The 24,073-nt window shown below is 25.7% G+C and overlaps 5 protein-coding genes across 5 annotated transcripts; 1 reads left to right on the top strand and 4 right to left on the bottom strand.

The window, feature by feature from the left end:
- Nucleotides 1-322: 322 nt before the first annotated feature.
- MKS88_005026 (uncharacterized protein) lies at nucleotides 323-7,195 on the bottom strand (the record flags this gene model as incomplete). The annotated part of the gene is made up of 4 exons (XM_067218250.1): nucleotides 323-377; nucleotides 606-854; nucleotides 1,020-1,084; nucleotides 1,223-7,195. 4 exons carry the CDS (start codon nucleotides 7,193-7,195, stop codon nucleotides 323-325), a joined length of 6,342 nt encoding a protein of 2,113 aa, XP_067071402.1.
- A 3,151-nt stretch (nucleotides 7,196-10,346) lies between these two features.
- MKS88_005025 (uncharacterized protein) lies at nucleotides 10,347-10,982 on the bottom strand (the record flags this gene model as incomplete). Its single annotated transcript, XM_067218249.1, has 1 exon — nucleotides 10,347-10,982. One exon carries the CDS (start codon nucleotides 10,980-10,982, stop codon nucleotides 10,347-10,349), a length of 636 nt encoding a protein of 211 aa, XP_067071401.1.
- Nucleotides 10,983-12,293: 1,311 nt separating this feature from the next.
- Nucleotides 12,294-16,508, bottom strand: MKS88_005024 (uncharacterized protein; the record flags this gene model as incomplete). The annotated part of the gene is made up of 13 exons (XM_067218248.1): nucleotides 12,294-12,498; nucleotides 12,616-12,690; nucleotides 12,905-12,960; nucleotides 13,239-13,310; nucleotides 13,541-13,603; nucleotides 13,954-14,186; nucleotides 14,283-14,313; nucleotides 14,597-14,641; nucleotides 14,842-15,238; nucleotides 15,534-15,635; nucleotides 15,799-15,859; nucleotides 16,090-16,167; nucleotides 16,499-16,508. 13 exons carry the CDS (start codon nucleotides 16,506-16,508, stop codon nucleotides 12,294-12,296), a joined length of 1,428 nt encoding a protein of 475 aa, XP_067071400.1.
- A 1,954-nt stretch (nucleotides 16,509-18,462) lies between these two features.
- On the top strand, nucleotides 18,463-19,958 carry MKS88_005023 (eukaryotic translation initiation factor 3 subunit H; the record flags this gene model as incomplete). The annotated part of the gene is made up of 2 exons (XM_067218247.1): nucleotides 18,463-18,688; nucleotides 18,808-19,958. 2 exons carry the CDS (start codon nucleotides 18,463-18,465, stop codon nucleotides 19,956-19,958), a joined length of 1,377 nt encoding a protein of 458 aa, XP_067071399.1.
- Nucleotides 19,959-20,918: 960 nt separating this feature from the next.
- On the bottom strand, nucleotides 20,919-23,042 carry MKS88_005022 (glutathione reductase; the record flags this gene model as incomplete). The annotated part of the gene is made up of 3 exons (XM_067218246.1): nucleotides 20,919-22,271; nucleotides 22,685-22,763; nucleotides 22,975-23,042. 3 exons carry the CDS (start codon nucleotides 23,040-23,042, stop codon nucleotides 20,919-20,921), a joined length of 1,500 nt encoding a protein of 499 aa, XP_067071398.1.
- Between the last annotated feature and the right edge of the window lie 1,031 nt (nucleotides 23,043-24,073).

The raw sequence follows: 24,073 nt of genomic DNA, 5'->3' as shown, positions 1-24,073 counted from the left end.
TGTAATTATGCATATATATATAATATGTATATGTAGGTACATGTAAATGTGAATATATATATATATATATGCACGTAAATATATGTGCATATCATTTTTTCCTTTCTTATAATGCATATATGTAGAGATAAAAACATTAAAAATTCAAATCATGATAAATTTAATTTTATTCATATCAAAATTACGGAGTGTGCAATATTTTATCAACTTACAAAATATTTTGCCATCCATTGCAATACCTTAACGACACTTTTACCTATATACCCAGTTCGTGTATCTAACATAAATAAATCTACTACTTGGCTATATGAACCCTTGCAATTTAAGTTTTTATATGATTCATTATGACCTTTACAATATCATCTTTTCCTAAATCTCTGTCGAAATGAAACAGGAAAAAAAAAAAAAAATAAAAAAGGAATAAAATGAGTAAAGGGTAATCAAAATTTCCAATATACTAGTAGTAAAACGTACGATCAACAATCGATGAACCATGAAAAATGGATATCACATAAATATGCAAGCAATATAAATATATGTATATGTGTATGTACATGCACACACAGAATAAAATGAGCAATTTTACGCCTTCTTCATATCCTTACTGCAGCATGTAGGCTATTTCATCCTCGTAAAATCTTTCCTGATGTGAATAACTACACACACTTTTGTACACAATTTTATAAAAGTCTATTTCATTCGTCATAGACGTTAAAATTTTGGAATACAATTCTGATTCGTTGCCTATGTATTTTTTGTTTTTTTTCTCATTATTTAAGTGATAATAAAATATGTTACTTAAAATATAAAACATGCTATTCAGCACTGAGTATAGGAAGCAAATTATGAGATTTCTGGAAAAAAAAAAAAAAGAAAAAAATTAAAAAATAAACGACATAGACGGAATAAACAAAATAAACACTTTATAAACATTTTGAAATGCAGTTCTTACAATGATACCACATTTTTCCATATACATAATATATATATATATAATATATGTGTTCGTGTGCCCAAACCTGTCAAATTCTTTGACGTACGGAATTATTTTCACCAGTAGTATCGTTAACAGCCCCGCTCCGCTCTACGAAGGAAAGGAGTAAAATGAGAAATGAAAAAACGTGGGATATTGGGAAAAATATAAAAAGCTGGATAAGCATACAAGCTGTATTTTTTTTTTTTTTTTTTTTTTTTTTTAGTTTGACACTTTTTAAAGTCTTACCTTATAAAAAAGAATTTTCGTTATATACAAATTGATATAATTGTAAAACAAAATGAGAGATAGAATGTTTTGAAAAAACTTTATTCCTATGTCAGGAGTAAATAAATAAGATAATGTTATGTCAATAAGATATATATACAATGAAGTATATACATTTGCATTGTACAATTTATATCGTATGTTCTGTCGTTGTTGAGGATTATTTAAATTTTGCTCTTGCTGTAATAAAGGTTTGTTTTGTGCCTTTTCATTTTTCAATAACTTATTAATTGTATTTATATTTGTATTAATATGTAACAGCTGTAATTTAAGAAATTCTTCATATTCAAATTTACTATCAAAGCATTCATCCACTTGGGAAAAAATATAAAACATTAATAAATAATTACTAAACAAGGTATATATTAATGACATTCTCTTTTTTTTTTTAATAATTTTAAAAATTTTTTTATATATATATGCACCCTTATTTTTTAATATGCTTTTTACAAATAAGTAGTATACACTTCTCAACCTACAAAGGTCATTCTTAATTTGATTTTTGTCCATTTCACATATTTCTATATCATTATGGATTTTTAAACTATCTGCTAATAGTATGTTATCTGCTTCTGTACTTTGACTTGTGCCTTTTCTATTTTCCTTTTCTTTAAAAAGGAAAAAAGATTTTTTTTTTTTTTCCTTTGGTACCATCATCTTGTTAAAACAGTCATAATTATTGTAATTTTCAAAATTATAATAACTATATTTACAATTAAACATTATTGTCTTACCAAATATATCAAAACTGCTCAATTTAACCTCGTTGTTTTCGTAGGGGAAGGGATACAAAAATATGTTACCTATGTTGCTTTCATTGCTAACTGTGCTCAGGTGGTTCTTTCCTGCTTTATCAGTTTTATCAGCGTTATCACTTATATCACATCTATCTACTTTATCTCCTTTACCCTGGCACAATCCATTTTTTCCGCCACCTGCAATTCCTTCATAGGACCTCCTAACACACCTACTTACAAACTTTTGATCAAATGTCAGACTAGTTATTAAATCTTCAATATTGGGAAAGGAAAAATGGTCAATATTGGTACTAGTTATTATATTATTATATAATGTGTTGGTTATATATAAATACACATATTTGTTCATAATAATATCTACATTAGTAATATTTTTTTTTAAAAATATATTGTTGTTATCAGCGTAAGAATATACCATTTGCGTATCATCATTTATTTTATTTAAAAAGATAAAATTAAACAGTGTGTTTTTCTTTCTTTTTATATCCTCATTATATTTAGATATAGTTCCTATATGAGTGTAAGGGCATTTATCAATATCTTTATACAAATTTTTTATATCTATATACAGATCCCATATTACCTCTAGAATCTTTTTTATCATATTATTCTTCATATTACTGTTAATGTTGGAAGTTATTAAATAGCTGTTCCTTCTCTTGTCAAGAGAATATCTACTTTCCTTTTGCTGATGATAACTTTTGGTATTAATTTCATTCGCAGTTATACCCAGCTCCTGCTCGTCCTCTTCAACTATATCATCACCCACTTCGCTCTTTATTATAAATTTAATTTTATCTATTATTTCATCTGTTCCTTCAGTATCTTTCATTTTAACTAGCGTTATTAAATTTCTTGGTTCATGTACTGTTGCAAATACATACCTTCCTAACTTCTTAATATTTTCATATTTACATATATTATCTCCTCCATTAACCATATACAAGCTGTTTTCATAATCATCATTTTTATATCTAGTTTTTGTTTCATCGTCGTTGTTGTTATCAAGTTTCTTTATATTTTGTTTTTCTTCCTTGTGTCCTCCTTCACCTGCTTCTTCCTCTTCTTCTCTACTCTCTTCGTTCTTATCCCCAGCTTCATTATATGCATCTCCCTGATTATTTTCCTCACTTATGCCTCTTTTTTTGCACATCTGAAGAAACATTTTTGCATTATCATCTACATAAGTATTTTCCGTATACCTTTCATTGGGCTCCCCTCCTCTTAGTGCTTCATTTTCATGATCTTTTAGATTATCTTCAGATAAAGTGGAAAAGTTCAAAATCTTATTTAAATTAATATTTAAAAAATTTTCATTAGACATATCAAAATTCCTTTCATCTAATAATGCATCTAATTTATCATCTTTTCCACTGGGATAAAGGATACTAAAATCCTGGCTCAGAAAATAGTTTTGTTTTAATTTTTCTAATAACAAAAGAGTTTCACTATTCTGCATGGGTTCATCATTTTCCATATGATCATCATTTTGTACGTGCTCCTCTTCATTTTCGCTTTTATAACTGTTCAAAATTTTCTGATATTTATTGCTAGGCAAGTCTTTAAAAACGGCCTCACTATTATTCATTGTATGACTTGATATTTTATTTTTATCAAAATGTGGAATTAATGTTTTTTCACCTTTGTTCATATTCAACAATGAGTCATGATTCAACACAGTATCATGATTAAGTAATGTATTTATGTTTTCCTTATCTCCTTTTTCTTCATTTTTAAAATTCCATTTTCCACTATTTTTTTGAATACATGGATTTATGATCATATAAGATAATTGAATTCTTAGCAGTTTATCCTTATCACTCTTTTGCATAATATTTTTATATTTTATATGGTATTTGTGCTTCTTAATATTAGCACTAATTTTGTTTATAAATCTGTAATAATGGTACAACTTTTCATTTATTTGCTTTATATGCATATTCATATAACTCGTTTTCAAAAACTTGGTCAACTTAAGCATGTTTTGCTTCCTTAACTTGGTAACGTAATTCTCATTGCTCACTACACTTCTTTCAAATGCTGCTTTATAGAAATCATTTCCATTTACACTCTTCCCACAGTATGCATGCGTTTTGTCATTGGTAAAGTAGTTATAGTTATGGTTAATGATACCATTAATGTTGTAGTTACCGCTGCTGTTATAATTACTGTTATTGTTACCGTCAGGTGCCGCCATGCAATAATTACCTGCGTGCAGCTCGTTTTGATTTGCTCCTCTTTCACTATTCCTATGAAAATACTCTCCTTTCTGTTCGTGCTTTTCTATATATACATTTGGTGTACTCCTACTCGGTCTATCCTTTATGTTGTTCTTATACATACCGATATAATTCTTTTTAGAAAAATTGTTCGTGTCCAAATTTTTGCTCAGGCGAATGTTATTAGTTCCACTCCCATAATTAGGCATGATGTTTCTTGCTTTGGTACTATTTCCCTCCTCGTTCTGAATACTTTTGTTATTATCACTTATGCGGGAATCGCTCAAATGGGGATCACTCAAACGGGGGCCTCTAACACGTGCATCTTTTACATGAATCTCTCTCATGGGTACATCATCAATCGTTTTCCCACTGTTAACATAAACATTGTTTCCCTTATGGGGCGTTACTGTTTCTATATGAATATCAATTCCCCCCTGTTTAGAGCTATAATAATGAGCATCTTCATGCTCATTACTATCATATTTTCCATCACACCCATGGTCATAACCACTATCTTTCCCCTGACCATAGTTTTTAACGTAACTACGATCATCATTCGTGTGTGGTTTACTTATCCCGTCAGGTATGTTATTTTTGCTTTCTACATTTTGGTCTTCATCTGCAAATATCTCCTTATTTTTTCCCATTAACATAAAATCAGTTGATTTAGCATCTAGGTAATATTCATTTAAAATATTCAAAACGTTCATATCTTCTTCAGCATTTAATTTAATGTTTTCTTCGTCTTTCAAATAAAGCAAATCATCTTCTGTAAAATTATTTAATTTACTATTTAAATTTATATAATAATTTTCATCTTCAAAATGGTTTCTTAATAAAAAATTATCAGCATTACTTAGTATATGTTCATCATGTAATATTTCTTTGTTATACTTTAATTCTCTTAAATCTGTATCTTTATCATCATTATTTATATTGCAAACAAAATATTTTGTTTTTCCTTCTTCTTCATTTTTTCTTATCATATGCTCTTGGGATATACAATTTTCATTTGAATATTCTTCTTCCCTATAGTTCTTTAAACCTTCACTAATATCATTATACTTATTATTACTATTATTTAAATTATAGTTAACTCTATTCTTATAGGGTATATCCTTTTTTTCATTAATATGTAACAAAAAAGTTTCATTAATATCATTATCTTTCAGCTTAAAATTATTAACATTATTTCTTGGATATTTATTTGACGTAACCACATAATTTTCATTAATGCCAGTACCACCATTAATATAGCTAGACTCTAGAATGCTGTTTATATCATTTTGGTTTCTCATGTGTTTCACTTCATACACTTCAACATTATTCACACCGTTCACCTCCCTCATATTGTTGATGGCCTTCTTGTCCTTCATTCGCTTTGTGCACTTCATATCATTCATACCATTAATATCATCCATATCATTCATACCATTCTTGTCATTCATTCCCTTCAAATCGTTCATATCACTATATACGTTTCTAACTTCATTTAACAAATCGAGTTTCTCATCAGCAACAAAATTTTTTGACTCCACTAATTCATTTATACCGCTTGCGGAAAAAATATTATCCATGTTGTTCATCATGTTAAGCGTTAAAATTCTTGCGTGTTCAGAATAATTTTGTTCCAACAAAGTTTTACCATTACCACTGATATTATTGTTACTATCATTATTATTGCTCGTACTCCTACTATTGTATTTACTCCTATTATTGTTATTACTACCGCTACTTTTTTCATTAATATTATCGCTATCAATATCATTACTTTCATCTTTCCATCTTTTATTATATCCTGTAATGTTCATATTTTTTTTTTTTAAACAGCTAAAATAATCCACATCTTTGTAATTTTCATTATTATATGTTCTGTTGTCATGAATTTGTTCATAACTGCTCAATAAATGCATTCTTGTAAATTCATTTTCACTCAGTTTACATTCGTCCAGTCTTTTTTCTTTTTTTTCCGTTATTTCTTCATCCTCTTCCTCACTATTTACTTTTTTTTTCACATAATTATTTTTTCCATTTTCCTCATTTTCGTGTGTAACGTTTATAATATTTTTATTATTCCTATAATCCTTTTTTAACTCCCTCAATTCTTTAAAACCTTCATTAGTGGTATCAAAATTCATAAAATTAAATGGATCTCCATTTCCTGACGACTGTCCATCATTCAGCTCGTCATTCTCATTAGAGTAAAATATATTTTTATTTATAAACTCCGTTAAGTTGGATACTTTATTATCAAATTGAAACAGGTCATCATTTTCTTTACTTACTTTATTATTTTTGGAAAGCATTTTTTTTTCCACATTTTTATTATTACTATGAATAATATTATCATTTTGTGTTCCCTTTTTTCTATTTCTTTCATTGTAATTTATTTCATTCTCATATTTTAAAAAATGTTCTTTTCTCTTATTTTCCCCCATTTTTATAAAATCAGTACTACTATCATCTAATAAATTATCATTATTTTCCTCTAATTTAGAAAATTCTGAACAATTCAGATTTTTATTTTCTAACTTATTTAATTTAAATATTTTCTTTTCATTTTCAATTAAATTATTACTCATAATATAAGAAAAATCACAATCCAAATTATCATCATTACCAAATGTGATGTTATTAATTTTATCTACTTCTTCAAGAACACTATCATTTTTTATTTGGTCAATTTCGTTTAATTCTTGTTCAATCTCATTTTTTTTGTCATCATACTTTTTATGTAAAATTATATCTGAGTTTTTATTATTTTTATCCTTTTCCTTCGTATATTCATTATAGTACACACCTTTTCCATATATACTATTTTTTTTTTTGTAATAAGACAAATTGTTATTATAATAATAGTTGTTATAGTAATTGTAACCACTATAACCATTATTATAGCTGCTATTCTCACCCTTATATTTGTTCCTTGAACTGCTTGAATTATAATTCTTCATTTTGTCCTAATGTATAGCTACTATATATATATATATATATATGCTTTTTCATGTAGGGTCTTTTTTTTTATATATTTACTTAACGGTATATACATGCACATGTATACGTATATATAAATATATATATATGTACATATGTACACAAGTGATACATACGAATATGTATATCTGTAACGAGCAATTTGCTATTATGCTCCTACGCATAAATTCGAGTAAAATATTAAGAATGAAAAAATGTAGGTTTTATTTATAAAAACAATTTTCTCTTAATTTTCTGTTCTCTCATTTAATATATTTCCGTTTTTATCTTCGCTTTAATTCACTTTTTCTCGAATTAACATATATAGCGTATATATAAATTACGTAAAAAATGAAAAATAATTATGTAATATATATCGCTTATATAATGGGGCATACACGAACAGTTATATATATATGGATATATACATATTTATGAACAAGTAAAAAGCATTATATATTATATATATATTTACAATTAAACGAACTTTATAATATCAATAATATTTTTAATACTTTCCCTTTTCAACTTTATTAAAAATACTATGTTATTTTTTAAAAAATGAAAAACATGAATATATGAAATACGAAAATATTAAAAAGATAAATTATTTTTCATTCTGTTTATTTCGGTCATTTGTTTTATGCTTTTTACGTTCATTACGTTTATCGCTTTCTGCGTTTTTACGATTTCAGCGTTTACTACTTTTTTTTTACATTTTTAACGTTTACTGCGTTTTTTATACGATTTTTGCGCTTCTTATGTTTCTTTTTATGGCTTCTTATTTTTCAAGATTTTTTTTTTCAGAATGTAAAATTGAAAAATATAATTGAATTTTAATAATTCTATCATATATATAAAATTTTAATACAAGAGCGAATAATTTAAAAAAATATCATACGCATATATATGTTTTTTAATTCAAATTTGCACGTAGTAATGATTGTACTAAATGTAATAAATGAATATGTTAAAAAATCTCTTTCTTTATTTTCTTTGCTTTTCCATTTTTTTTTTTTTTAAATTATGTTTTGTAAAGATATTAAAAGAATAAAGGGTTGACATATAATAACATAATATGACGAATACAAAAGGGGATGTATGCATACAAACATTTATATTTCTATGTTCTTGCATACATATGTATGTATATGCATATTTGTATATTATAAGCATACGTATGTAACATATATATATATATATATATTTATATATATACAATATATATATGGCTTGTTAATTAGCATAAAACCCATTTGATATCCTGTGAGATATAAATATACATGTTTATGTATTTCATATCAACATTTTAACTTTGTTTTGTTTTATTATGTTTTATTGTATTGCATAATGTTTTATTTTATCTCATTTTGTTTTATTTTTTTTGCCTTTCCTGTTCTTTTCATTTCGTTAAAAAAAAAATGTTAACAGAAGATTTATTCATTTGATTTTCTTCATTTAATAAAATTAAGTTTAAAATTTTTCCCCATTTAATAGTATATTGAGAGAACACAAATGTATTAAATGTTTAATTTATTACTTAACGTCATAGGTGGAAAATGTGTTACATGTATGATATAACAGATCGTTCATATACGGTGTATGATGTGCATATATATATTTACGATTTGTATGTATGTAAGTATATTTGTATGTAAGTGTATTTGTATGTAAGTGTATTTGTATGTAAGTGTATTTGTATGTAAGTGTATTTGTATGTAAGTGTATTTGTATGTAAGTGTATTTGTATGTAAGTGTATTTGTATGTAAGTGTATTTGTATGTAAGTGTATTTGTATGTAAGTGTATTTGTATGTAAGTGTATTTGTATGTAAGTGTATTTGTATGTAAGTGTATTTGTATGTAAGTGTATTTGTATGTAAGTGTATTTGTATGTAAGTGTATTTGTATGTAAGTGTATTTGTATGTAAGTGTATTTGTATGTAAGTGTATTTGTATGTAAGTGTATTTGTATGTAAGTGTATTTGTATGTAAGTGTATTTATATGTAAGTGTATTTGTATGTATGTATATTTGCATGTATGTATGTATATTTGTATGTAAGAATGGTTGTAAGTATGTATATATACATGATCGTAAAATACAAAATGTGGAAATATATAAAATACCCAACGTTTATGCATTGAACACTTTTGTGCTAAGTCCATTTAAGAATGTTTTTTATTTCCATACAAACATGACACAATAAAATATACACAAAAACTTAGAGAATTTTATAAGATCAAATATTGCTTGAAAAATGAGAAAAATATAAGAAAGAGGGAAAAAAGAAAGAAGGACAAAAAAGAAAAATTATCTGCACTGTACGTTTGCACTTTTTTATAGAAATTCCCTGTTGCTATTTATGATCACCTTCTGTTCGTTACTATGAGGGCATTTCTTCCCTTATGCCTGTCTATATTTTTGTTTTACATTTTTAAATGATATAGATAATACAATGCTTTAATATAATTTCACATTAGATATATATTAATAAATGATGAGGATTCATTTCTAAAAATTATTAAAATTAGTTTAAAAGACAAAAATTTGTTAATCTTTTATACCATCTATAGACTGCAATAGTATTTATCTACACATCAAACAAATCATATAAATGAATATATATTTGTATAATGCATTATACGTACATATTATATATATATATTATGTGTGTTATATATATACAACTGTGATATATGTGGATATATACACTGCTTCATAACGTGCACATAAATAAAAAGATGAAGTGGGAAAGGAAAAAAAAAGAAAATGAAAGGACAAAAGGAGTCAAAAACAATATTGCGTATCGCCTATTACACTAAAAATAAAGGAAAAAAAAGTGTTAAAAATTAAAATATTTTTTAAATTATAATTGTGTATGTACATGTGTCATGGACAGTGTTCTTTTAAAAAAAATGCGGCACTTGTAATAGCCAACAAAAAGGATTACACATAAAAAAAAAAAGAAAAAAAAAATTAAATCATACTACACATTATACTATACTAAATTAACGGCAAATTAAAGTTAATTTAAAGAGAAATAAAGTCTAGCTGAGGCACAAGTTAACAGTAGGTTTATACACAAACCCCAAGGTTTTCTTCGACATTCAGTTATTCGAGCATATACAAATTCACGTGTGTGTTAACGAGTTTTCTATTTGATAATGAAATTGTTGAAACATAGTTGCTAGTTCCTTCTGAAAAAATAAAGAATTTTTAGTTAACACAAAAATATCAGTTAATGCACTTTTATTTATTGAGTGGAATAATGTATCTATTTCTTTTTGTATATTTAAATATTTATCATAATAAGCTAAAGATTTATTTTTAAATTTGTTCAATTTTTCAAATATAAATTTCAGTATATATTGTCTTTGTATATTTAAAACAAGAAAGGTTTTATTTATTTCATTTTCAATGGCATGTATATATTGGAAATTAAATTTCGTGTTTAGAAAATTATTATTATTATTTTTTTTCTTTTCCTTTAATAACATTAATTCGTGTACTATATCCTTTTTTATATCCTTTATATATTTTTTTTTTTTACTACATTTCCTTGTTTTTTCTATAATTTTTTTTTCAAATGATTTATTAGCATTTACTAAGCATTTCGTAATCTTCCTTTTATTTAATTCTTTTATATTTGTTTCTAATAATTTTACTTCATTTATTATTTTTTCCACTTTGTGAAATTGATTCTTTCGGTACTCTTCCAATTCTTCTTCCAGTTTTTTCAATTTGTCCTCAACAATTTCAAGGTCCATATTTACCAACACACACACACGGCGTGTACATATATACGCGTGCACGTAAGAATATATATATGTATATACTATGTATATATACTTATATGTGTGTGTATGCAGATTATACATGTATAGGAATGCGCGCAATAAACACAGAGTTTCTGCTTAAATGTTAATAGTTAAACGTTAATGATTGATTTTTTTTGTGAAATTACATAAAAATTTAGTTTTAAAAATAAAATTATTCCTGCTGGGGGTTAGAATGAAACAAGGGCTTCATACACAAGTTTATTATTATCTGATATGTGCGCGTTTTCTCTTGAGTATTAACGTGGAAAGAAGGGCGTATATTCACCATACATACGTACGTACATACTTATTTATACATATACCCATACATACAAAGTTTTTCTTTAAAAAATGGAAAAAACTCTAACATTAACTTTGACAAATGTATTTACCCATTCATATGAATAACACATTTTTGCTTTTTTAATAGGTATGTGCTTAATAGTATGCTCATTTAGGAAATGCTTAGTAGACGTAAAAAAAAAAAAATTAAATTAAAATTATAATTATAATTAAAATCACAATAAAAATGAAGGTAAAAATAAAAATATATATGCATATACATTACATATACATTTATATAATTCATATAAACACACACAAACGTCCATGCATCAGACATATTCACATAAATATTAAAAAAATAAAAAAATTAGAGAACAAATATCACATAAAAACACAAAAAAAATTTATTGACAAGTAAAAATGAAGGAAATCATCCTTTCTTTCTTTCTTTCTTTCTTATTTTTTTTTTTTTTTTTTTTTTTGTTTAACTTAAATTGATAATTACAGTTGTACTTCACTAGAAAAGAGGAAATGCCTTCGGTCAATTTTTTTTTACATTTTATTTTTTTATTATTATTTTGAATATACATTTCTCTAGCATTATTCATAGTAATAGTAAACATAGTAATGAAAGAGTAGCTCCAAAAAAAAAAAAAAAATCAAAAAAACAATTGATCAATTGTATTATATCATTTAAAACATACGTAAAAACATATGTAAAACCATATGTTAAAAGACGAATATAAATAAATTAATATGTCTAAGTTTCCATAAAAGGTAAACGATAAAGGTGGGGGAAGAGGTATAAGTTTTTATTTTTATTTTTTTTTTTTTCTTCTTTATTTTTATTTTGAATGTTGTTAATATAAATGCTGCACATAAACATAAGCCAAAATTGTCAATATTTACTCGTTTGTTTGACTAAATGATATATGTGCATATGTAAGATTTCTCCTTATATATGTTCAAAATTTATTAAGAGTTACTATTATAACCACCATCAAACAGAGCATGTTCCATATCCCTATTATTACTTTCCTCGTTGAGGGTTACATTGAGTGGTTTATATAAATGAGGGATTTTATTAATATTTGTGTTATCAAATTTTTCAATAATTTTTAATTTGTCATTTTGCATAAATTGTAATTCTTTGTTAAAGTAATACGTGTCCACCATATTCCTACAAAGGAAAATATATCACATGAGACCATAAAAAAAAAGAAAAAAAAGGATGTATAATGTTGTATCCCCCACTTTTGAGCCTTTATAATTTTTTTCTACTTTTTTTAATCCTTACTTTCTTTTTTGCTTCGTCAACTCTTCATTTAAGGTCGAATTCTCCTTCAAAAGATTATTTATCAAATCATCAAATCTGTAAGGGATAGTACGGAAAATACAGTGCATATGTAGGTTTGTTTGTAGGTTTATGTGCAATTATACAAATCGTGTAAAATAAAATTCATTCTTTTAAATACATTATTAATATCAAATGGCGCAGTAACAATTATACAAAAATATGCGCTATACTCCCTAGTATATGTGTACATATTTTTTTTTTTTCCAAATATTATATTATTATAAATTACTGATGAATATTCACATCCTCCTTATACACCTTGTTTATGTATTCTCTTAATGTGTCCTTAATAAAAGGGGGGGGAGAAAAAAAAAAAAAAAAAAATTTTCGTCCAATCAGAAAAAAATAAAACAAAAAGATGGGTAACTCATAGTAAAATATTATACAAAGCAATAGAGCACTAATGGTGAGAAAAAATATAAAAAAAAAAAAAAAAAAAAATTTTCGTCCAATCAGAAAAAAATAAAACAAAAAGATGGGTAACTCATAGTAAAATATTATACAAAGCAATAGAGCACTAATGGTGAGAAAAAATATAAAAAAAAAAAAAAAAAAAAATTTACTATAATGCTCAACAGGTCAACGTTTTCTTTTTTCAGGTCATTTATATTGTCGTTTAATTTGCTAATTTTATTCTGAAAAGATGGTAACAAAAAATATTTTTTCACATAAATTGCACTTCCTTAATGTAAACATACGCGCTTCATTCTACAAGGTCTCTGTCGTTTTATTTTATTTTATTTTATTTTATTTTTTATTTTTTTCTTTTAACTTTATTTAACTTTATTATTTTTTATCATATAACATTATATTAGATTATATTATACTTTATTATATTTCATTGTTTTTTCTCTTCTTTTCGTACGTTCAATTTATCGTTATCACTTTGGGAATTGAGGTATTTCTGATATAGTTCGTCCACTTTTTGCTAAAAAGAAAATATAAAAATATAGAATTAAAAATTGAAAATAAAAAGTAAAAATAAAAAGTAGAAATAAAAAGTAGAAATAAAAAGTAAAAATAAAAAGTAAAAATAAAAAGTAAAAATAAAAAGTAAAAATAAAAAGTAAAAATAAAAAGTAAAAATAAAAAGTAGAAATAAAAAGTAAAAATAAAAAGTAGAAATAAAAAGTAAAAATAAAAAGTAAAAATAAAAAGTAAAATATAAAAAGTAAAAATAAAAAGTAAAATATAAAAATAAAATAATAAAGCAAAAATGGAGAACAAAAATGTGGTTGCTGAGTACAAAAAGGAGGCACTATTCTGAGTCTGTATTACTTTATAGTTAACTAGCTGGTCATTGCTATTGCTTCTTCCGTTATTACTGTTATTATTATTATCATTATTGTCAATGTTGTTTCCACTGCTGTTTCCATTGCTGTTGTCACTGCCATTGTTTTTGCTGTTCGACTCAAGTTTCATCACTTCCTCATCGATAACCCTTTTTCTTAGTAGCCTTTTTATTATCATATCTTTATATTCTAATTCTAATTTAAGGGAATTCGAGTTATCTGTATATAATAGGATGAACAGTACGAAAGAAAAAACAAATGCTATACCTAACTAAATTTTATGAGAAAAAAAAAAAAAAAGGGGTTACAAATTACCTGTATTCTCATTCCTTTTGTATATCAGTTCCTGTATTGAGGAAAGAAAAAAAAAGATATATGGAAAAATGAGGCATAATACGGCAAAGTATGGGATAATACGGAAACATATGGAATAATATGGGATAATATGGCAAAAGTTAGAAACGAAATTCAAAGGCAGCGACGCAGGAATAAAGCAAAATATATATTTGCAATTCCACAAATAGAGGGAATATTTTCAAAGAAGAGGCAGATTCCCAGTTGCCAGTTTAAGCAAAAATGAAACCACAGTTTTGCTAATAATCTATGTAATGAATTAGAGAAATACTAACGGTTCCTATATTTAGTATCTTCAGTGCATTCTTCTGATCGAAATCCTGTCATGTAGATAAGCATATATACATACATAGTTTTACGTGTAAATGTAGTTATACATGCATATATTTATATAAAAAAAAAAATTTTTTAAAAGTGGACGTATAAAACGAATATAGGGCAATTAAAGGTGCACTATATTATGCATTTATTTTTCCAAATATGCGAGAGAGGCATATCAAGCACTTCCTATATGCCCTACTTTTGTTATTTGCTTCTTAACAAGTTCCAAGTTTTTCCTATTTTCGTCCAACTGTTCTTGTAATATTTTACAAGAATTTTTTAATGTACTGTTTTCTTTTAATAATTGAGCATTCTTATCATTTATTAATTCGTTATCTTTTTTAAAATCATTATTCTGTTTTTTCAAAGTTCCTATATATTCATTTGTTTCATCATTTCTATACCTTTTTTTATTCTTAAGATGTTTTAATTCTTCTTCTTGTAATTTAGTTTCTTTTACTAAAATATCATATTTATTAGATAATATTAAAAGTTGTTCACTCATATTTAAAATAGCATCATCCTTTTCTTCTGTTTCTCTTTTGCAGTTTTCCAGTTCGTTTATTTTTTCCTCAAGCATTTTTATCGTTTCATCCCTGCGTTTGTTTAAAAAAAAATGCGGCAGTGTTCACGGGCGACCCGTACGTTCTTGCATTTGTGAAGTCCTACATCCATACATTCATACACTCACACATTCGTGCAGTTGTGCATTAATATATTTACATATAATACGTGGGCATTATAAGCAAATGTAGTATACACATAAACACATATATACCACATGTACGTGTGCATAAATAATACATTACAAAAAATGAATTTTTTTTTTCTATCGTCTTCTTTATTTTTTCCACATATTTTTTCTTTAAGAACTTTCTTTTTTCCTTTTACCTTTCCTTAATCTCAGCATCGTGTCTATTTATTTCATATTCGAGCTGCAGTTCTAAATCATTCACTTTTTTTTTTAGTTCATCAATATTTGTTTCATCATATCTGATTATTTAAAACATATTTTTGTAAAAAGGTAAATCACAACACATACTTCAAAATGGATAGACAGGGGGAGGGAAGCTATTATTAAATAGCTATTTCTTTTTTTTTTTTTTTTTTCATATTATTTTAGTACATTTTACTATATTTTTTATTTTATTTGTACATTTCTTGTGATAGGTTAACACCATTTTGGCTGTTTTTCTTGGGTAGATCTTGGTTTAGCTCTACTAAGGGGGTGATAATATTGTACTATTTTCAGTAACACGCTTAAATATGTATATTTTCAACACATTTTAAAGTACACCTACACATATATATATTATATATATATATATGTATATATATGTATATGTGTATGTATATATATATATATATACATATTTGCACACGTAAACATTTGTCTATATGTATGTACATATTCATCCATATATATATATGTAAATGTTTATATTACCATCTGACTGTGCCATAATTAGCATTATCAAAAAAATTGCGCGTTCATCAAAATTCAGAGAAATAGTGCTTTCTGTAACTATTCGGAAGAACGAAGAAGGGGAAGCAAAATCAAATAACACATGTAGAAAAAAGGGAAAAACGGAAAAAATGGAAAAAAAAAATAGAAAAATATGACAAAATGGGAGAAAAAGGAGTACTAAAAATTGTTATTTTGCAAACTAACAGTCCTGTAGAGAATTAAATCATTTCATCTATTATTAAATTTTTTAATTTCTTACAACGTAAAAAATATATTTTTTTAATTACCATGCACACCATTACAAATTAATATATGAATAGATTTATAAGTATAGATTTATAAATGTATAAAAGTATATATATATATATATATATATATACAAAGTTACGACAATCCATGTTTTGAAAAAAATGTAGAATTCTTAATTTGCCAGTGAAAAAGTGAAATTTATTTTAAAAAAAAAAAAATTGTAATTTGAAATGAAAGGTATTATTTGTTGGAAAAAAAAAAAAAAAAAAAAAAGGGTATGGGGATTTATACGCATAAAGAACATTACTACATAATTGAATATACGCAAAACGTTGCGCGTACAGACGTGTAAATGTATATATATATTTACATGTATAATATTTATATATATACATATTTATATGTATGCAATAGGCAATATGTTCGGGGAACGAAAAATTATAATATTATACATTAACTACTGCTAAAACTTTACTGCAATATTTTTATTTTTATTTTTTTAATTTCACCTCGAATTTTGGTATAAATATAATTACATTTTTACTTTTTGTTAATTACTTGATTTTCATTATTTTTAATTACTTTTTTTTTTCTTCTTTTCTTTTATTTTCTTTTATTTTCTTTATTTTCTTTTATTTTCTTTTATTTTCTTTTATTTTCTTTTATTTTATTTTCTTTTATTTTAATTTTTTTTAATTTCGTTCATGCTCTCTACTCCTTTTAGTGAAACATAAACCTGAACATAAACATTTTGATATGTATATATTTACCTTTTACATTGTGAAGGAACATTTTTTGGGCTGAAGATAGAGGACTGACGGCTCATTGTTTATAAGTGATATACGTAGTACTCACATATAAATATATAAATATATATATATATAAAACAATTTTAACGTTCCCTTTTACGAATTACCCATTTTAGCAGTATATTTTTAATATTTTCTTGGAAAAAACAAAGAAAAAAAAAGAATAGCATAGCATAGTACAATACAGTTATAGCCTCGTCAAAGGAACACGTAACTGCAAATGTATGAACGTTGCTGAACCGTTCTATGTGCTACGTTCATATGTGCTTATACGGAAGTACGTATGTATAAATATATGTAGTTTTGTATGTATATATATATGTATGTTTGTATGTATATACATATGTATGTTTGTATGTATATATATATGTATGTTTGTATGTATATACATATGTATGTTTGTATGTATATATATATATGTAGTTTTGTATGTATATATATATATGTATGTTTGTATGTATATACATATGTAGTTTTGTATGTATATATATATGTATGTTTGTATGTATATACATATGTATGTTTGTATGTATATATATATGTATGTTTGTATGTATATACATATGTATGTTTGTATGTATATATATATATGTAGTTTTGTATGTATATATATATATGTATGTTTGTATGTATATACATATGTAGTTTTGTATGTATATATATATGTATGTTTGTATGTATATACATATGTATGTTTGTATGTATATATATATGTATGTTTGTATGTATATATATATGTATGTTTGTATGTATATACATATGTATGTTTGTATGTATATATATATGTAGTTTTGTATGTATATATATATGTAGTTTTGTATGTATATATATATGTAGTTTTGTATGTATATATATATGTAGTTTTGTATGTACGTATATGTGCTTCTCTGCAAGTTTGTTTACACTTTGACGTGTTTGACAACTCTGCCATGCGCACAAAAGTACATACAAAAAGATGATATATATTTTTTCCTTCTTTTTAGAGAATTGAATGAACTGAAAATTTTTCTCTTCCTTTTATTTTTTTGGTATTATCGAAAATATAGAGGTACTCCAAATATTTAACTTGTGATATGCTATGTTGTGAAAGGGGAAAGACAATTCTTCTTTTCGCAATCATTAGTATATAATTATACACGTACAACATAAACATGAACACATAAGTGCCATCCGTAGCAGTACACACATATAATTGCGTATATATATAAGTATACTTTAGTACACATGCATACATACGTATGCCTTCTTGCACATGTATTACTAGCGCAGGGTACTCCCATAAAGGCCTGGAAAAATGAAATACGTTCCACCACACTCACGGGTTCACACAGAAACCAAAGAAAAACAAGAAGCGACACAAGAAAAAGCGGAACAAGAGAAAGAGAATGCTGAAACGATAAATGAAGAAAAGGGAAATGAAAGTGATACATCTGTAGCAGGAGATGATTTTGAAATAGTTCTAAATAGCGTTGTTATTAGTAATATATCCAAAAATAAGGACTTACGTGGAGAATTATTAGGTTATTATATTAAAAATAATGAAGATAACAAAAAAAAATCGAAAAAAAAAAAAAAAAGGGAAAGGGTAATAATGCGGATGGATATAATGATGATCACGATGGAGGAGATGAAGATGCAGAGGACGAAGAGGATGAAGATGATGATGACGATGATGCGAATCAACAAGATGAAGAAGACGATATGGAAGAATATGATAATGAAAATGATGATAAAAAAAGAAAAAAGAAAAGAGATGGTACCTCTAATAAAGATCAAAAAAAAAATAAAAGGAATGATTTGAAAAAATTAAATACAGTAGAAATTAATCAATCGTTTTGTGTTTGTAATATTGAAGATATATGTATTGACAAAATTTCAAAATTAACAAATAGGTATCAAATATCTAAGCAAAGATATAATGAGTTATTAAATAATTTAGTTTTATATTTTAATAAAAATAAATATGAAGAAGATGGAGAAAAATACATAAGTGAAGTTAATAACTATTATGACGATTATGTAAATATTATGGCAGAGCTAAATTTCGAAACAACATCTTTTGGTTTTTATATCAATGTTTGTGATATTAAAAAAAAAGAAGTGTTAGCAACGTTATTATTATGTTCTCTAATTAATAAGAATTCATTTGTTTTATGTTTTGGGGAAAAATATGGAAAATTAATTTTCTCAGCTTACAAAATAGATGTAGATGTTGTATTTGAAATTAAGAATCAAATAAAGAATTCTACCTTCACGCAGTTTAGTGATATATTAAATGTTGAGTTAAATAAAAGGGGACTAAATAGTAAAAATATATTACAAAGGATACCTATACGTATTAAGAATTCAATTATAAATTCGTTATTTTTAAAGGTTCTGAAAAATAAAAATAAAAATTTCGTTTCAACAATGGATTATCTAAACACGTTAGAGGTAGATTCTTTAGAAAGTCATATTCAGGATACGTGCAAATCTTTAGAAATGTTAAAAACAGAACAAGAAAAAATTATTAAATATAAAAAAGACGTATTCAAACAATTGCAAACACAAAAAATTTATCAAGAAAAGAAAAAATTAGAAAAAGAGAAAAATAAAATTGAACATGATAATTTAGATGCAAACGAAGAAGATATAAATCTACAAAACATATTCAAAAGTATTCCTCAACCATCTTTATTATTTCCGTATGTCTTAACTATGAGTAACAATTTACTGAATGATAATATTAATAACTTATGTAGTCATGCTATTGCCAAGTCTTATCTATACTACAGAAATGCGAAACCGTGAGTGGGTATATGTATATGCATGTATATATATATATATATATATATATATATATATATATATATATATATATGTATCTATGTGTGTGTGTCAATGAGGGGGGAGAGAGGTACCGACAGTTAATGTACCCTGTGCATAATACTGTTTTATCTGAATAAATTTGGAAAAATACGATATGGAAAACATAAAAGGAGAGGAAGTTTTGTAGGCGTATGTAAGAACTACCATTGCGCGAGTATATTACCCACCATTGTCGTAGTCATGCGTACGCACACGCACATATTTATATATATAATACATACGTGCGCACATATGCATTTTGACTCCCCCCCACCACTTATGCATTTATATACGAACATTTATGTTTTACGTTAATATGCATGAGCATTCTTTTTAATTTTTAACTTGAAAAAAAAAAAAAAAAAAAAAAAAAGCACAGCAAAAAAATAATAGCTTTTCTCCTTCCATAAATGAAAATTTCCAATTGAAACATATGTAGCATAATTACAAGGATAACGGAATGCATTTTGGCAATTCTCGCATGTTCACCATCTAATGGCTTAATTATAGCTTATACAAATGATGTTATGTTTAATGAAAATTTATGCAGGTGGTTATTATATTGTAATATTAAAGTACAAAGTGATATGGATATATATATATATATATATATAAATTCAAAAATAATACAAATTTCACCAAAATTTTATGATGACCATTAAGTCGATAAAGAACATTACGATTTTTCTTTAATATAAATATGTAATTTCCGCTTTTTAAAAAAAAAAAAAAAAAAAAAATGAAGCTATGATGGGAACTACTTTTATGCAAAGTTGCATTTTAAAATGGTAGAAAGCTAATCATTTTTTATATAAAAGAAATATAGCAGCACAACTTTTTATACACAGCAAATTTAGCATATATAATAGTAAGATGTATATTAATTTAAAAATTGTAACCCTTTCATTTCATCCATGGTTGTAAGGTCAAGAATTCCTCTGCTGCAGTAGGATGTATTGGAATAGTTTCATCAAAATCTTTTTTTGTAGCATTCATTTTTAAGGCAACTGCAAATCCTTGAACAATTTCGTCAGCATGTAAACCAATGATGTGTAAACCTTTAATTAATTCTTCTTTACCAACACAAACTAATTTTAGATATGTTTTTTCTTTTTGAGATGGTTCCATATCATATACTGAAAAAAATAAATTAGTAAATTTTGATTCATATATTTTAATATTTTCCTTTCCATATGTTTGTATTGCTTCTTCTTCTGAAAGACCAATAGTTCCAATAGGTGGGTGAGAAAATATTACTGTTGGTATGAGTTTGTAACTTGTTTTTCTTGATTTGTTTAAAAATAATCTATCTGCAAGTAGTCTACCTGCATTAATAGCTACAGGAGTTAACTGAACATTATAATATAAATTTGCTTCCTTACTCTCTTTACTATTTAATAAATATGGCTCTTCATTATATAATTTTAATAAATTTAAATCTTCTACTTCTTTATTTCTTTTAACCATACAACAATCACCTACAGCATATATGTTTTTTAAGTTCGTTCTTTGATTATCATCAACAATTATATAATCATTATTTGTTTTAATATTTAATTTGTCTAAATTTAAATTTTTAGTATCTGGTGATCTACCAATGCAATATATTACATAATCAAAATGTTCAAACTTTCTTCCATCGGATAAATAAATTGTTAAGTTCTTATCCTTTACCTTTTCTATTTCCTCTACATTAGCATGGGTAACAATATTGATATTATTTTTTTTCATATCATTCTCTAATTCGTTAATAACAGTCTCATCAAATTTTCTTAATAATCTATTTCCTCTTGCAAATATATAAGATTCGATTCCTAATCTTTTTGTAACATTAATTAACTCTACTGCTATATATCCACTTCCTACAATACCTATTCTTTTTGCTTCTTTTATTTTGAAAAAATCATCACTTGAAATTGTGTGTTCTATCCCTTTCACTGGTGGAAAAATTGGCCTATTACCAACTGCTATAAGTATGTTCTTACCTTCAATCATTTGTTCATCCGTATTCTCTTCATCATTTACATTTTTTGCTTTTTTTATTAACACTTTATTTTCACTCATTAAGCTAGCTGTGCCTTCAAAAAGCTCAACATTATCATTCTTTAAATTCTGCCTATATATATCATTCAGTCTTCGAATGTATTTGTCTCTCCTCTCTACTAGAAGTGGTAAATTGAAAGAAAACTGCGTGTCAAATCCATAATGCCTCGAGTTTTCCAAAATATCGTGGATAGACGCTGCGTTGAACATGATCTAAGTGAGAAGTACCAAAAAAAAAAAAAATAAAAAATAAAATATATATAAAATAAATAAAATAAAATAATAAAATAAAATAAAAAAATAAAATAAAAAAATAAAATAAAAAAATAAAATAAAAAAATAAACAAAAAAATAGCTAGATAGATAATCAATGCAATGTACACATTACTTTTGCACAAAAAAATGACATATGCATTGTTTTTACGGAGTTATCTCTTCACTCAAATATATATATACATATATATATATATATATATATATATATATATGTACATATGTACATATGAACATATGTATGCATGTATGTTCGCACGTAGGTGTAACACATGTGGATACAAATGATCCTCATATACACTGTGAGTAGGTGAGGCATTTCCCCATTAAATTCCTTCACTTTTATTTGGTACCTTTTTTGGAACACAGCCAACATTTACACATGTCCCACCTAAGTGCGCCTTTTCCACAAGAGCAACTTTCGCTTTATGCCTGTGGTTATGGAAAGTATGAATGTATATTTCATATATGCATTATACACATGTACTAGCAGGCGCAATATTGGGCATAAGAATACACATATACATATGTACACCTGTACGTATATATGCATGAATATACTGGTATGTGCACATGCATGTATATATGCAAGTATATACGTGAGTACACATTTTTGCATATACTTAAGATCCTCCTAAATTACCTGGCTGCTCTCCTAGCGGCTGCCATTCCCCCGCTTCCCCCACCAATAACGATTAAGTCATAAACCATACTCGGCTTTTTTTTAAAATATGCTGGGTTGCTTATATTTTCGATATGTTGGAATAAGCTAAAACTTCTTATTATTTTTATTGATAAATTAAACAAAACAAAAATTAAAAAAAAATTTAAATATCTGAGTTTGTACATTTTTAACAATTTGGGTTTTTAATTATTAAGGACAAATTTTGGATGCAGTAATATATGCACGTGGGTATGTGGGTATGTGGGTATGAGTGTATGTACATATACAAGGATATACGTATGTATGTATGTATGTATGTACGTACGTATGAATGTATGTATGTATGCAGTATGTATGCAGTATGTATATAAATATATATATGTATAAACCTTTGCATGTACGTACTTCAGTATATAAATTATTCAAAAATACGTTAACGCGAAAAAAAAGAAAAAAAAAAAAAAAAAAAGATGCAAATAAAAAGAGCAAAGCAGTAATACCTATTTAAAATAAATAATAACCTAAATGTTATTGTTCTCATAAGTATTTTAGCTAGCTTCAAATATGCTTGTAAATTATTTCATTTAAAAATACAAATTGTTTTTTTCCCTTAATAAGAAAGGACAAAATATTTGTATAATCAATGTAATTTCCTACTCCTTAGTTTTCTGTATTTTTTTTTTTTTTTTTTTCTATTTTGGTTATATTTCCTTGTTACTATTTTATTATACCTTTACTCAAACGCTAATTATAGTTGTGTTTTAGTACAGCATTCATGTAATTCAAAAATTATTAAAAAAAGGGGACAAAAAATGTTTTCGTAAAAGTATATATAAAAAAAGATATAAATGAGTTTTCCTTTTTAAACTTGTTACACTTAGTACAAAATGACATGTCGTCCTTTTGTTCATCACTTGATTGTTTACTAGCGCATTGTTCATTGTTCATTGTTCATTGTTCATTGTTCATTGTTCATTGCGCATTGTTCATTGTTCATTGCTCATTGCTATATTTTTATAGCTTACTGCTTAATTCCGTAATGCCTACTGCTTAGGCTTTTTTTTTTTTTTTTTTTTAT

The sequence above is a fragment of the Plasmodium brasilianum genome, chromosome 13 (assembly GCF_023973825.1).
Source record: "Plasmodium brasilianum strain Bolivian I chromosome 13, whole genome shotgun sequence".
Lineage (NCBI taxonomy): Eukaryota > Apicomplexa > Aconoidasida > Haemosporida > Plasmodiidae > Plasmodium > Plasmodium brasilianum.
This window is presented reverse-complemented; position numbering and strand designations above follow the sequence as displayed.